Genomic DNA, 15,674 nt, shown 5'->3' with positions numbered 1-15,674 from the left:
GAATGAGGAGAAGAGGGCGAAGGAAGAGGCAGGTATCTGAGAGGAAAATGATACGTAGGAGAGAGAACAGACAGAGGTAAAATGTACACATGGCCAGTAGCCGCAGAGGCAAGGAAGACTGAAAATCTGTAGTTGCAGGCCTGTAATAATATACAATCTAAATAAACTGAGTAATTTTGAAGTCCTTTTTTTACTTGTGATTTTAAGTTTGTAACCTGTCTTGGATCCATTGTGTTGGGAGAAACTGAAAATACATAAATAAACAGGATGGTGGCAAGAAACTTAATATTTTGCTCCTGCATTGATACACAGTTTTGCTCTAGTACAAACGGAGAAATCAGCCTCACTCTTAGAAGAGATTTTTCCCCCTCTCCATTTTTTTGGGCCAGTTTATGAAGATTTTATTTAGGGCACAACAACATACACCCCAAAATATACAGTGTACAGCCAAAAAACCCTGACTAAATTCTTCCCTAGTTTATTTGATGATGTCATCATATTCCTCAGTATAATTTCATAATGAAAGTATTTGAGAGCAAGTCAGCATTGGAGGAAAAGTCACACTAATTATAATCCAAAACATTCTTGGAAAAAGAACTATATTTCCTTGTACCTGTTAAACGCTGAATTTTAAGTGTGGAGGGAAGGATATTTTTTTCTTCTTCTAAGTCTTTATTCATTCAGGTACACAGCCAGTTACACAGCCTTTCCTTTGAGACTAACAAAACAGCACAACATCCCTGTTTGGGTTTTACATGTTGTAACCAAGGAAAATCACAACAAACTTACTATTGATCAATCAACTGTTGTACAGATAGTACATCTTACAAGCCATAAAAAGAGCTAGTGATAGCCATCTCTGTTTCCTTAGAGAACTGAAAGCTGCTCTGCAATCAATAAACCACATCAGGAAAGTGCCACACTTGACTCACAACTATGTGTCTTGAATCCTTTTGAAGTACATAATTTCTTTTACTCTTCTTTCACACAAGAATTTCCTTTTAGCAGATTTTAGTAGATTGTATGTTTTAATATGTGAGGGAAAGAAACATAGTATACAAAGCGCTATCTACTATTCATGGAAAATTGGAAACATATGTTCACTATTATAAGTTGAAAACTACTTTGTCGATAAAAGCAAGCACAAAATTAATTTAACTGACAATATTTATGCTAGCTCAGGCCATGTATAAAATATAGTTAATGTTAATGGTCTCCTTAGGTCATTATATCATTTCTCTCAACACCAGCAATGACAAACATTGTTAGACTTGGAATTTTACAACTGAATTCTCACTCCAAATCACACACTGATTTTTTTAAGATATAAAATTGGGAGTAGGGCTGAGCTGAAAAGGGGGAGCTTTTTCACCTAAACTTTTTCAAGCTACAAAAAGGGTAGCCTTTTTTTCAAAGCCTTTTGATTTTTTTTAGTGAGGGAAATGCAGGTACATTTTAGATCCTGAAAGCCTCCCTCTCATGCCTAACACATTCAACATTTGATGTTCTGCTCAGTCCTAAAGGCTGCATATTCACTCTTTCTACACCCACTAAGGGACTGAAATATATAAAACCACTTTATGGTCAACATTATCAAAAGTATTTCCTGGGCAGGACAAGGAGAGATAAGGCATCTCTACACCAGCCTAAAATCCTGCATTTAAAACAGAGTTTTCGGCTTCCATTTTAAATGCAGGATCATGACGACTCCCTTTTTCATGTACTTTCTTTCCCCTCACCCCCTTCCCCCTCCTTCTCCCCGTATCTGAGTCTTCCATTATCTTTCATTGTTCTTGCTCCTCTTCTCGCCGCTTTTACTCTTCATGGAGGAAACTGAAGCAGAACACAATGGGGTAATTTGATAGCTCGTTATCTGCGATCTATTTAAAAATGGAACAAAGGTCATTTAGTGCAGGAGATGCCTTGAATTATCATGGTGTCATGTAAAGAGCCCGCAAACTTCCGTGAAGGAGCAAACTCAATCGCAGGATAAAAGCTGAGTGTGAAGGAGCCCATAGGCTGCACTGTATCTATTTCCAGTGTTTCAAAGTTTCTAATCCTACTCTGGAAAGGTTTTCCTTAGATTATTACAAGTGGGACCTGCAACAAAATGTTGCAGTATGGAGTGCTCCTGTTCAGGGTGCTTGGCAGTCTGCCAGCTAGTCAGCTATGGCCTCTTCCAGGATACTCCTTTCCATTCTCCCTCCCCTTCTGGTTTTCCATTTCTTAATTCCCAAACAGACAGTTAGCATGCTCAGTCCTCACTTGGCTGGTTTGTAGGGAGATGGGTTGAGTGTCCCATTAGGTTTTATTCCTAAAGATTTGTTGTAGTTCTGCAGACATTGGAGTTCCCTCTTTTTTCTCAGTTGTCCCATTTTGAATACAATCCTGTCAGCATTCAGCAGCTAAGTTTGCTGTTAGAAAGGAATTATGCTATTCACATTTATTTGCTTCTCATTTGATGATTGACAAACTGTGATGACTTTCAGGGGTGGGGGGATATTTGAGGAAATTGGGAAGTCTTACCTTAAATATGAGGTGGCCGAGGTTTCCCCTTTCTTTTACTTTAAAGAAATCTAGCTGCCACTTCAAGTTCTGGCAAGGCTACCTGCAACAGTCTGGCTGTGTTCCTGTGAACAGAATGCCCCTGTGAGTGATGCTACAGCAAGGCTTTTTTAAAAAGAAAAGAAAGAAAAGAACATAAGAAACTCTCAGCCACTTTGTATTTAAGGCCAAGACATCCTCCCTCCAAATATTTTAAGAATCCCCCCCCCCATATTGCTTTGATGTTGGGGGACACTTTTACCCCCCAGCTAGGCCAAATATTTTGACCTGGCACTAAGTCAAACAGAGTTTCTATATCAATTCACTTCACCTCAGACACAATGGAATGGATCCAAAGTTCTCTGAGTGGGTGTCCATTTGTATACCCTTGGGTCTTGACTCACTCTTCGCCTTTCAGTCCCCTGCACCCCCTGGAAATCTGCTAGGGAGGATTAGGGGACCCTCTGAAACAGTGTGGAAGGTGGCCTAGAGGGTTGAGAGGAAAGGCAAAATCAAAAATCACACACACAACCCACTTCCAGTCGTGAAAGCTCCACTGGAATTAAGCCGCTTCCACGAACAAATGACATCCTTCTGTTTGCTGAAAAGCTCAGCTAGATCCAAGCTAGTTAAAAACATTTCACAAGTTCAGGTTCACACAGCAGAATGAGGTGGTAGAGTGGTCTATATATCTTCCGACTGCTGGTGAAGGGGAGGACATTTTTCAGTATTTCTCCATTTAAAAATGGCCCGTTCAAAACAAGACACTAGTACCTCATGGAGAATGTTCAACCCCAACCCACTTTTTGCTGTGCTAGTTTTCTACTTATAGGGATGTTTTTATGCAGAGGAGCATGAAAAATGTGATTTCCCCACCTGCAGTCCCTTCGACTACTTTAGAAGTGTACCACATCATTTTCACCTATAGACTGGACTTCAGCTGCTAGTCATCAAGTACTGGGCAATCAAGTGATGAGAAGTCAAGTACATGCATATGTGTGTAGTAGCTTTCATCAGTTTGAGAGAGTAAGGAAACAATAAAAGGCATTCCCTTATTTCCCTTGTCTCTAACTTTTGTCACTGCTCCATAGTTTCCCTGTTTAGTATTCTATTTAATAAATTAACAACCTCAGCTCCTTAATTTACCTGTGCCTGTATCCTTTTGCCATTTCCTCTGAAGGCGAATACGTCTGTTCCCTAGACTAGCTCTCTTACCTCCACATAACACTTGTATTTTCTGGTCCTTGGCTTTGTCTCCAGCATGCAAAGTGGAGGTAGAGCCAACAGTGCTGAAGTTTATACATGCAAGTGTATGATGTTAATTACTTGAGACTCTCGTCTGCAAGTGTCATGATGATATTGCCTGCAATTGGGATCAATCTTGACATTATCAGAGTTTCACATTCCTGAAAATCCATTTTGACTGTCAATAAATTATTATGACTGCAATCCATAACCATTCAAATGAGTGGAAAATTTGCTGTCAGTTTCAGTAGGAATCTATGTTACATGTTCAGTGTTTTGCCAGTCTATAGCCTGTTGTATTCCATTAATAAATAAAAGGTTCCTGTTCATACAAAAAAAATCACAGAATACCCAGTTACCCTAATTCGTTTTAATGTTGTTCCCCATCATCTTTGTAAACATTCAATTTCTGAAGGAATTTTTTACTGATTTCCATTTTTTTGCTCTCTGTATATTATAACTGTTATCAGATTTACTACAAGATCAAAATGTCTTGTTCTTTCAAGCAAAGCAAGCCCTATAAACAGAACACTGGTGAATAAGACAAAGTGCACCCATTCATTGGGGTCCAACATGAGTTTCTAGACATTTATAATCTTTTCACAGTCCCACCACATATGCAACAGATTGTTCTTGCTAATGGGGGCTGGCCCATGCTTCTAATTTTCTCTCTTGTCCTCTGTTCTGTTTTTTTCCTGCTAATTGTTCTGTTTCTGTTAAAAACATGTATAAGTTGAGCATCTGAAAGTATTTTTATGTTTTCAAAAAGTAAAAAGTCTAAATTCATGCAACTTGATATTATACCAAATTTAAGATTCTTTCCAATACCAAATTCTTTAAATTCTACAGAGCAACAGTATTAGGATTCATCATTTAGGCATCTCATCATTTCACACCAGTACTGAGATTTACAAGATCAATTCTCACCTTGTCATATATGACAGAAGAATAACAGAACTCTTACATAGAATTTTGCCTTGATATGAGAAACTCTCACAGATGCTTTGCCCAGCTTTGAGACAAGAGGCAGCTGCTACAGCATATCTTACACATGAACAGAATTTCCTAGTAGCTATGGTTATGCATCAGTGAGCATTCCAGGAAATTTAAACTGTATGGTTTGGATCCAGTGAAGCACCAGCAAAAGGGTTTGTGCAGAAGGTGACTTTCCTGCTCCTTTCTTCCAGCCCCTTGAGCCTACCAAAAAGCCTCTCAATATTCACCCCTTCAGGGCCATCCCCAACAATGGCAAACAACTGCCTACATTCTGGCTGGAGGATATTCCCCTTCCCACAAAAATGGTTGTAAGTGTTGGAGCCCTTGCAGCAGATGTTTTAGTCCTTAGCAGGATAGGATGTCCTCACTAGAGCTGGCTGCTAGACTCCACAGGTTGTTCTGGCTATCTTCAGTGGTAGCAGGAATGTAACAAGATCCATATTTCTACCATCCTGTGGCTATGCCACTTCTTTTTGGCCAGGTCAAACTGCCCCTGACGGGGAAGGGAGGAGTGAAGGAAATATCAGTACCACTGGCCTTTGATCCCATTATGCCTTTTCCTCAGGGTCAAGCAGACAGGAAGGCAAACACATTAAAATGGGCAAGGCAAACCCACACATTAAAGTGGATGGGGCTAAGTTCTTGGGCATGGTCCAGAGAGAAAACACAGCCTTTGCCATGAAGGACCCCACCCAAAAGAGATACTCAAAGTGGATCTGGAGACAGTGCAGCATTAGCATTCTTTTTCATTCCCACCAGGCCTGGAGGGGGCCCCATGTAAAATCTCTGGTAGCTAAGGAGGATAGAGATTTCCCTCTTAGGGTGAGGAAGTGAGGCTGATGGCTACTAGGAGGAGAGCCTTTTCTGCTGTGGCCCCTGGCTGTGGAATGAGCTCCCTAGAGAGGTTCGCCTGGCGCCTACGTTCGTCTTCTGGCGCCAGGTGAAGACCTTTTTATTCTCCCAGTAATTTAGCTTCTTAATCTTTTAGCTCTGGTGTTTTACGTCTGTATTTTAAATGTCTGTGTTGCTGCTAGGTTTTCTTCTGGTTGTACTGTTATATTGTGGTTTTAAGTGTTTCAATTTTATATTGTTTTATGCTGCACTTTGTGGTTTTAATTTTTGTGAACTGCCCAGACAGCTTTGGCTATTGGGCGGTATAGAAATGAAATTGATATTTATTTTATTTATTTATTGCATTTATACCCTGCCTTTTTTCCTCTTGCAAGGAACCCAAGGCGGCTTACATTATCCTCCTCCTCTCCATTTTATCCTCACAACAACAACCCTGTGAGGTGGGTTGGGCTAAGAACCTGTGACTGGCCCAAAGTCACCCAGTGAGCTTCCATGGCCGAGTGGGGACTAGAACCCAGATCTCCCAGCTCCTAGTCCAACACTCTTGCCACTACACCACGCTGCTGCTGCTGCCGATGATAGAGATCTGGTTAATGCGTCTTAGCTTCAGTTCACCAACACTAAAAAGGATTTCACCTTATGTTGCCTGGAGTGGCAGTCAAACCTGACAAAGGGGAAAGGTGTGATGAGTCCCAACCAGTCATCCTCTATAGCTCAATTGGCGTTTTTCTGTGTAACCTCCAGAAGGAGGAAAGTGAACTATCAAGGGAAGATGTGGAGCAAAGAGAATCCCATTTGCCCCACTTATTCCTATACAATTTTCTTCTAAGCTCTCCAAAGTTGTTAAAGATTTTGCATCTTGCTGACAAGAACAATTTTGTCTTCTTGACCCACTGGGGCCAAGTCTATTTCTCTTAATGTTCTCAATGGGCCCCAGACGGTACTTTTTCCAGAATCACTGAACAGAATACTGACTTCAAAATAGAGTGGTTTAGCTTACAACAAGATGATTCATTGTACGATTAACAAGCTATATACTCCATCCAAGACATACTTAAGATCCCAACACAGCATGCGCATATGGCAGAAATGTCTTCAAATGTGGTTATCCCTTCCAAGGGTGAAGAGGAGACCCTATAAATCTTATGACAGGTATGTGAAAGTGTCATTGAGGAAGAACTGCAAAGCAGCATCCTTGCGGACATCAGTGACCAACTCCACCTTTGAGTGGGAAACATCCCTTTAGGTAGAGGAAGTCGCTACTGCAGATTTGTCATCTCTAGCAGTCTGGAAGGTAGTGTGAAGAACTTGCTCTTGGTCACTTTTCTAGTGGGCTCAAGCATGGATGCAGTTCAGCTATGCTCCAGGGTGGTTGCAACTAGTCCAGTAGCCAGATGAGCATCTGCGACGTGGATAAAAGATTACAATCAAGATTGTTAAGCATTCTCTATTTCAGGTGCCAATTTTTTTCTAAAACTGTGATAGGCAGAACTGCTGGAAAGCAAAAACCAAAAAAGGTTATTTCTATAACAAAGAAAGAGGACAAGAAGTCCAGGACACAACAGTCCTTTTGGGGCTCTAGATGAATCTACACCAACAGGGCAATTAACTAGAGATAAGGCAAAATGGCTCCCCAAAGTTTCTACTCCATTTGCAGGTGGCAAATATGGGGGGCATTTTGATTATTTTTCAGGACCCCCGAATTATTTTTAGGGCAGAGAGAGTGCTTACCATCATGACATGGCTTCCTCTCTCAGAAAAACAAATCTGCTTAAAAGCCACTGGCTCTGACAGCTGCTGGCTTTTAAATAATTTTTAAGAAGAAAAAAGGGAGAAGAACTGCATTATAAGCAATCCCCTCCGCTCAAATCTTGCCCTGCTTTGGACAACCCAAAATGTCCCCTTAAAAAAAAATCTAGTGAATTTGCCAGGTGGCTGTCACAGTCCTACAGTTTACAAGTCCAAATGGCCATGCACCAAAATGTCCAGCAAAGTTTCATTGCAGACTTCCACTGATGCCATCTCCTCTTCCGCCTCCATCAAGGGCAGTAAGAAACCCCATAATAACTTATGCATCCCCGCACAACTATATGGAAATGTCTCCTCTGCTTTGAAGTAAGGTGGGGCTAAATTACTTTGGATGCCTGAGGGAATCCGTCACCTTGGGATCCACCTTGGAATTTGGACAGAGTCTGAGGGGCACAAAGTCCAGGAACAGGGAGAAACATCACCTTACTCTGAAAGTCATCCAACACCTGTTGGACATAGATACCAACAAACCAGTTTCATGAGCCTAGAAGTGCTCCAGGATATATTCTCTTTTATTTTTTCTTGTTACCAAAGAAAATCAGATGTGTGGGCAATTCTATGACAAAGAAATGGTTCAAGATAAAGATTCTGAGAGCTAGCAAGTCAGCTATAGAACAGCAGGGTTTTCTGAAGTGTATGGATGTATCTGAATATATACCTGCATATCCCAATGTGGCTCTCACACATCAAATAGCTGTGCTTCACCTACAATTGCAGATACTTCTAGTACAGAGCTCTGCTGTTTGGGCTCACAGCAGATCAAAGTCACAGCAGATCAAGGCACACCTGCCACTTCAGGGAATATTCCTCTATCCTTATTAGCAGCACCCTGATCCTATCGAGCTCCCAGGACCAGAGTAATTCAGACACCCAAGTCATGCTGTACTGCCTGAGGGAATACCTAGTGAACCTAGAGAAAAACTCTTTAGGATGGAAAGTGAAGTGGCCAAATTTTTGGATGACTTCTTTTTTTATGACAGTGAAAACCCAAGTAGATTGTGAAAAGTCCCAAAATGAATCTCTTAAAGTGGATGAATGAGCACCAAAATGGCAAATAAGGTTGAATGTAAGTGTAAAGTGATACACATTGGAGCGTAAAATCCTAATTTCACATATACTCTGATGGGTTCTGAACTGACTGTGATGAGAATAACAAGATATTGGGAGTCATGATGGATAATGTAATGAAAACATCAATTCATTATATGATGGTGATGATATCAAAGGCACATTACATGTTAGGGATTTTTAGGAAAAGGACTGGAAATAAGATGGCAAGTATCATCATGCCTTTATATAAAAATATGGTGTGGCCACATATGGAGTACTGTGTGTTGTTCTAGTCATCACACCTCAAAAAGGATATTGTCAGAACTTGACTTCTCAGAGCCGAGGCACAAGTCTCAGTAAAACCTTTTATTGCAGCAATCTCAGTAACTATAAACCTTTACAAACCTCCCAATAAAGATCCACAGTTAACAGATTACAATGTAGTTCCTTGACAAGAATCAGTTAATGAGCATTACAACAAAAGACCCAATCAGCCCTGGGTTCAGCACACAAAATAAATCCAAATAAGTTCACAGTTCCAGTGAAACCAGGAAGCTTTCCAGGTTACCAAGGCATTGCTTCCAGCAAAGTCTTGCTTTGCTGACTTTGCTGCTTGCTCTGGTTTAAAGGCAGCGGAGTGGCTGCTAAGAATCACTATCAGACGTTCAATCCTGGCAGTGAAGCCTAGCATTCGGGTGGTTGCACCTCACCGGGCACCTCTGAACCTCCCTCTTTAGTTGACAACGCACCAGAGGAAACCCCCGAAACTCCCTCTCCTGCAGAGACCTCCTGCTGCTCTATTCACATGGAAAATTTCTCTGGTCAAGAAGCAGGGGGCCCATCAAGATCAGGTCTCCCAGTTGTGGAAGATAGGCCATATCAGCATCCTGAGTCTCATCCCCTCTCAGCTCGTAAGCCAGTGGGAGGCCTGATAGAACTGAGTTATCAGGCGTGTGGCTTCCCGTGGCTGGGCCTGACTCTACAGTTTCTCCATCTGACATAGAATCGGTGTCACAGGCTATAGCTTCCCCTAGACTGAGGCAAGGTCTCACAGATACTGTAGATCAGGAAATGTTGCAGAAAAGAGAAATTAAAATGATATGAAGACTATGTGCTTCAGACATTTCTGAATAATAGCAGGATTTTATTTTTCAAACTTTTCTACATTTTTGCTTCCAGCACCCCTTCACACTATCTGTTTGAACTTTCTTTGAATGACTGCAGACCCTTAGTCCCCCCACTCAGTCTCAAGACTGTGAACATGGAGACACCATCATTTTAAAATCAAGACAACCTTTTTCTCTCTCTCTGTCCCTGCCCCCAGCCTGCTTTTTGTAACATCTTGCCTGATGAAGAGATCTGGAAATCTTGAAAGCCTGCACATTTTTTGTGATCTTTGGTTGCCTAACTAAGGTATTCCACTAATATAGACTTTAAAATGATATGGAAGTTGAAGCCCCTTCTCTGATGAAATGTGGAAAGCATTTGGGTCTTTTTAGGTCCATGCATGGTGTAGAGAAAGAGGTTTTTCTCCCACTGTTATAATCCTAGAATTTGGAATCACCCAATGAAATAGTTTGGTAGTAGACTAAGAAGAGGGAAAAGAAAGTACTTCTTCACAGCATATAACTATATTTATGAAATTCACTGCCACAAGATGTGACAATGACCACTGGCTAGATGACTTTAAAAATTGATATATTCATGGGGGACAGATCAACGAACAGCTGTTGGCCATGATGGCTGTTTGGCACCTCCAAGTTCTGTGGCAGTATGCCACTGAATACAAATAGCAGGAGAGGGCTGTTGCCTTGCATGTGGACTTCCTGGGAGCATCTGATTCATCACTGTCAGAGACAGGATGATGGACTTGGTGGACATTTGGGTTGATCTAGCAAGACTCTCCATATGTTCTTATGACTGGTTTTGTAACTTGCTTTAAATATATTGAGGGTACCCAGTTGTCGTGTAGTGGTTAGACTGTTGGACTCAGGAGATCTGGGTTCTAGTCCCCACTAGGCCATGAAGCTCACTGGGTGTCTTTGGGCCACTCACTGACTCTTAGCCTAACCTACCTCACAGGGTTGTTGTGAGGATAAAAATGGAAAGGAGGAGGACCATGTACGTAAGTTGCCTTTGGTTCCTTGCAAGAGGGGGGAAACTTAATTAATTAATTAATTAATATGTAGATAATATTTTAATTCTGAGCCAAAATGTTTTTTATACCAAACTTTGGCTTGGAGCCTGAGAACTGCAGGTGGAGTTCTGTTTGTTTCCTGCAACATCTTTCCTGCTATAGATCTTGGCAGCATCCAGAAGCCACTCGGGAACACTATGTAATGGTATGTGATGTGGCAAAGGGGGCTGCAGTGGAGTTCACTTGGAGATCTCCTTTGTGCAACTGAAGTACTCATATAAGTAGCTATTTCAATCCAAACTAATTAATTGCTTTGTGTTCAGTGGCTGTTGTTAAAGAAATATAATAACATTTTACTCTTAACTACTTGTATTTTTCAGAACATTTCAGAGTAGCTGTGGTGATCCCTTGCCTTCAAGCTTTTTGGAGACCACTTTTTACCAACCTTTACACTGGTTATCTGGCATAACAGATTTTTCCCCTTCTTTACTGAAGTGAGTATTCTTATGTCATAATATAGATAAGAAACTAAGAATATATTCCTATATTCACTATTGATGTTTTTGCTGAAAATAAATTGTAATAAATATTTAAAATATAACTAGCTTAAAGACATTTATCATTAATATTCCATGAGGAGTCAGTGGAGTCTTAATGCAGCTTGTGCCTTAACTGTGCTGAACGGATCAGGAATAGGGTACACTCCCTCATTCAGACCTTCCCCTTTGCAGTACAAATTTCTTCTGTCATTCCTCTCACTGGGCACTGACCATAATCATGGTTTACACAAACCAAGATTAGAAACCAGGGTTTTAAGCTAGTTTGCAAGCTCTGTTTTTAGTAACCAAGTGTAAGACTGGTGGCAGGAATTTGGACCAAATGGGGGAGAGATTGGGATCACACAGCCCTGAGTTCTCTTTCTCAGGACTAAGGCATGTTATATTTGTACCAGCCTCTAAAAGCTCAATCTTGTAATATGACAGGTATGTTATATTTGCATGATACAATCCTCTAATATAACAGGCTTATTATACATGTAATATAACAGGCAGTATATTTGGACCAACCTCCAACTTATTCAAAACTACCTTTAGCTTGATAGTAAATCTATTGGGTAGTGTCAGTGATTGGGTACTTCTTTGTCAATATTTATTTTAGCTTTGATGTTTGATTATGGGCATGATATCTTGTTTTCATAAAGGATAAAGTTCTTGACAATAATATAACTCAATCCAAGTATTACATTTTATATTTTAGAGAAACTTTACTTTTATTGCTTTGTTCGTGTTTTGTATTTTTAGAACATTGCATGTTTAGAAGCAAACGCATAATTTTCTTGCTGTTTCAGTAAGTGTAATGACAATTTACATATGAGACATATGTTATCAGCTGTACTGTCATTCCTTTTCTAACTTTGGACCAAAAGTCCTCTCGAGCTCATTTTTTACAGCTATTTATGCTCCCCACAGCATTTTGTGCTCCCCACAAATACCATAACTTCTGGTACTTGTAACTGAATACTATAATCGTTCATACATATTCCAAAAAAATAAAGTAAATGTTTAGCTTCTACTGCATTACATTCCTCTGGCTCTGATTTCAAGATTACCTTTTTATACCATGTGATATCCCAGTACAGTAAAAAAATAAGAGAAGAAGAAATCTCAAAAGTGCACAGTTTGAAACAGTTTATTGAGGTCCCGTGTGGAATCACATGATTCTTCTTCAGAGCACCTATCAAACAAATATACAGTTCACTACCAGTGTAAATCCAATTATAAAAACAAACTTGTATTTAAAACACTACAATGACATATAACTCAACATCAAAAAATAATCTGGCAAAGCCTGTAAAGTAGGACTAACAACAAGCATAACAGTTGTTTTGATATGAATAAAATGTTGATTTATAACAAAAAATATACTTAATTTTTCTCTAAATATATGAAGTATATTCTCTCAATATACTTCATCAGCAGTAAAAGCTTTCTCCCATGTATTTATTTATAGAATGTATTATTATTATTAATATATTATTATTATATATATTATTTAAATACTGCTTAATATAATAAAATCTCTAAGCAGTTCACATGTTTAAAATATTAGAAATATTAAAAATCGCATTTAAATACACAATTAAAAAACAATTTCATCTACAATAACTATATAAACACAAAAATAGAGGTGGGTGTCATCAGCATACTGGTGACACCTTGCTCCAGATCTCCTAATGACTGTTCCCAATGGCTTCATATAGATATTAAATAACACTGGGAACATGATAGTGTCCTGTGGCACACCACAGTTCAGCTGTCAAAGGACTGAGGCACAGCCACCCAGTGTTATTTTCTGACCCTACAAGTAAGAGCCAAACCACTGTACAACTGTGCCTCAAACTCCCAACTCATAGAGATGGTCCAGGAGGATACCGTGGTCAATGGTATCAAATTGTCATGCCTCCCTCAGACTCCTCCAAGGATGAAGGGGAATGGCAGGATCCAGACCCAGGGAAGGGACCAGCACAGAAGCAGCCTGAGCCCCTTCACCTCCTGTGGATGTTCCATGCCTGGCTGCAGCCTCCCCAGAGGATTCAGAAGGCAAAGTGCCACTGACACCAGCAGAGCAAAGGCGGCTGCAAGTAAAAAAACAATGTAGGCGAGCCTCTGTCCGTTTAAGACAGAGGCTCTCAGGCAGGAGGACTGATTGGATGCAGCTGCTTCAGGACTCTGCAGTTAAAGCAGGAAGCAGGCAGGGGCAAGGCTGCTGGAGAACAAAGTTGTTTTCACATGCTGGATCTCAGCAGCCTCGCCTCACCCCTGAACCTCAGCCTTGCTCGTATTCCCTTGTGTGTTGGACTTTGGATTGGAAAATGGACTTCTCTTTGCCACATTGACTTGGATTTGAATGAACTGATAAAGTTTTGCGCTTCAGCTTCCTTTTCCCTCTCTCAACCTTGGATACGTTTACGACCCTGTTATCAGCCAGTGAGTTATCTCTGCCAGCTGCGGTCAGCTGGCAAGAACTGACAGCTTGTTCTCCAGCCTGCTAAAAAAGCAAAAATAACAGAGGGGGGGGCTGGAATTCAGCTGCCATGGAACATTTACAGCAGGAAAACGCATTCCTTCGCTCTCAAATTGAGATGCTAACAGTGGCTGTGCAAGCTCTACAAGCTCAGTCAGGAGCAGCCGCCCCTGTCCCACCCTGTGTGAAGGCAAAATGCCCTGTAGCAGTACCAGAAAAGTTTTCAGGCACCTCAGACTGGCTTTCCGCCTTTCAGGCACAAATCCAACTCTTCATGGACCTGAAGCCACAGGCCTTCCGGGATGATAAGATACGGGTAGGGTTCTTCATTTGTCTCCTTACAGGAGCCGCAGCCAGATGGGCCACAACTCTCTTGCTGGGGAATAGCCTTCTATTAGTGAACCTGACTGTATTTCGCAGGAAGCTTAGGGCCATGTTCAAGGACCCAGTGAAAGCTTCCACTGCTAACCGCCAAATAAGGCAGTTGAGACAAGGCTGCCGTCTCCTCACAGAATACATAACTGAGTTTCACCTGCTACAGCAAGACCTGGTCTGAAAGGAAGCAGCCTTCATGGACCAATTTCAGGAGGAGCTCTCTGATGTGCTGCTGGAGGAATTAGCCCGAGTGAAACACCCTGCCACCCTGCAAGCCCTGATCCACTTGTGCCTCCAAATTGAGGGGACGTTGGAAGGCAGATGTGCCTCAGCTCCTTGCCAGTCAGCCCACAGAGATGCCACCCCAAGGGAGATGGAACAAAAGACCCCTCTGAAAGAATCTGCCCCAATGGAAGAACTGATGCAGTTGTGCAGGGTTCGGCCACACCTATCCAAGGAGAAGCAGAGGCGTCAGCAGCAAAGTTTATGCCTATATTGTGGGGTCCCGAGCCATTTCATGTCCCATTGCCCAGCCAAACTACCCCACACCACAACCCCAGAAAAGTTGCCAGAGGACCTACCAGTCCAGCTCCTCACCTTCCATGCATCTGACCATGCTGGTCTCTCTGAAGGACCCTAGACAGGGGACCCTGCAGGCCAAAGCTATGTTGGACTCAGGTTCCACCAGTAGTTTTATGGACCTAGCCTTTGCAGACTTGCACCAAATTCCTCGCCAATCTATGCTCCAGCCTGTATTGGTGGAAATTATTGATGGCTGCTTTCTCTGGGCCCATGGTCCAGGAAACTGTACCATTAGAGATGGCCCTGGTAGGATGTTGGGAGGCCATTCAGTTCTACCTCATGGTAGCCTCTCACTTCCCACTGGTACTCAGTCTGGATTGTCTCCAACAATATGACCCCTGCATCCTGTGGTCGACGGGTCAAGTATCTCTCTCCTCTCCTCAATGCCAAACCACTTTTTGGATCCAGAAGGAGCTGGTGTTAACTACCTGGGAAGAAAACACTGAACTCAGGAAGTTGCCCAAGAAGTATTGGGAGTTTTGTTACATATTCGGGAAGCGAAAGGCAGATCAGCTCCCACCTCACCGCCCCTATGGCTGCCCAATCGAGTTGATACCAGGGGCCAAGATTCTGGTGGGGAGAAGTTATTCCTTATCCGAGCCCGAGCTAGCTGCCTTGCTGGAGTTTATCGACAAGAACCTGCATCGAGGGTTCATCCATCCCTCCATGTCACTGTCGGTTGCCCCCGTGTTGTTCATCAAGAAGAAGTGTGCAGAATTGAAACTGTGTAATGATTTCTGGGCCCTCAAGCAGATCACTGTCCAGAACCACTACCCTTTGCCATTGATTCTATGACTGTATGATCCCTGAGCTCTTGGAGCAGTTATGGGAGGCCAGGATTTTTACTAAGCTGAATCTGCGTGGGGCTTATAATCTAGTATGCAGCCAGGAAGGGTACAAATGGAAGACAGCTTTCCACACCGGATACAGCTATTTTGAATATACTGTGAAGCTGTTTGGGCTATACAATGCCCCCGCTGTCTTCCAGCATTTTATGAACGACATATTCTGGGAGTTCCTAGACCGCTTCCTAGTGATTTATCTGGATGACATTCTGATC

The 15,674-nt window shown here is 41.8% G+C and overlaps 1 protein-coding gene across 13 annotated transcripts in view; it reads left to right on the top strand.

The window, feature by feature from the left end:
- Positions 1 to 15,674, top strand: part of KIAA0825 (KIAA0825 ortholog) — a 377,294-nt gene that overhangs the window by 117,137 nt on the left and 244,483 nt on the right. For all 13 annotated transcript variants that reach the window (XM_084833758.1, XM_084833751.1, XM_084833749.1 and 10 more), the window contains one exon: positions 11,014 to 11,127. In XM_084833758.1, the coding sequence (XP_084689884.1) occupies positions 11,014 to 11,127 (114 nt within the window). The remainder of the gene's footprint in view (positions 1 to 11,013; positions 11,128 to 15,674) is intronic.

This window comes from Heloderma suspectum, chromosome 2 (genome assembly GCF_057233095.1).
Source record: "Heloderma suspectum isolate Gila_16-S chromosome 2, 16-S_ref, whole genome shotgun sequence".
NCBI lineage: Eukaryota > Metazoa > Chordata > Lepidosauria > Squamata > Helodermatidae > Heloderma > Heloderma suspectum.
Note: the sequence above shows the minus strand (reverse complement) of the source record. Positions and strands in the feature narration are given on the sequence as shown.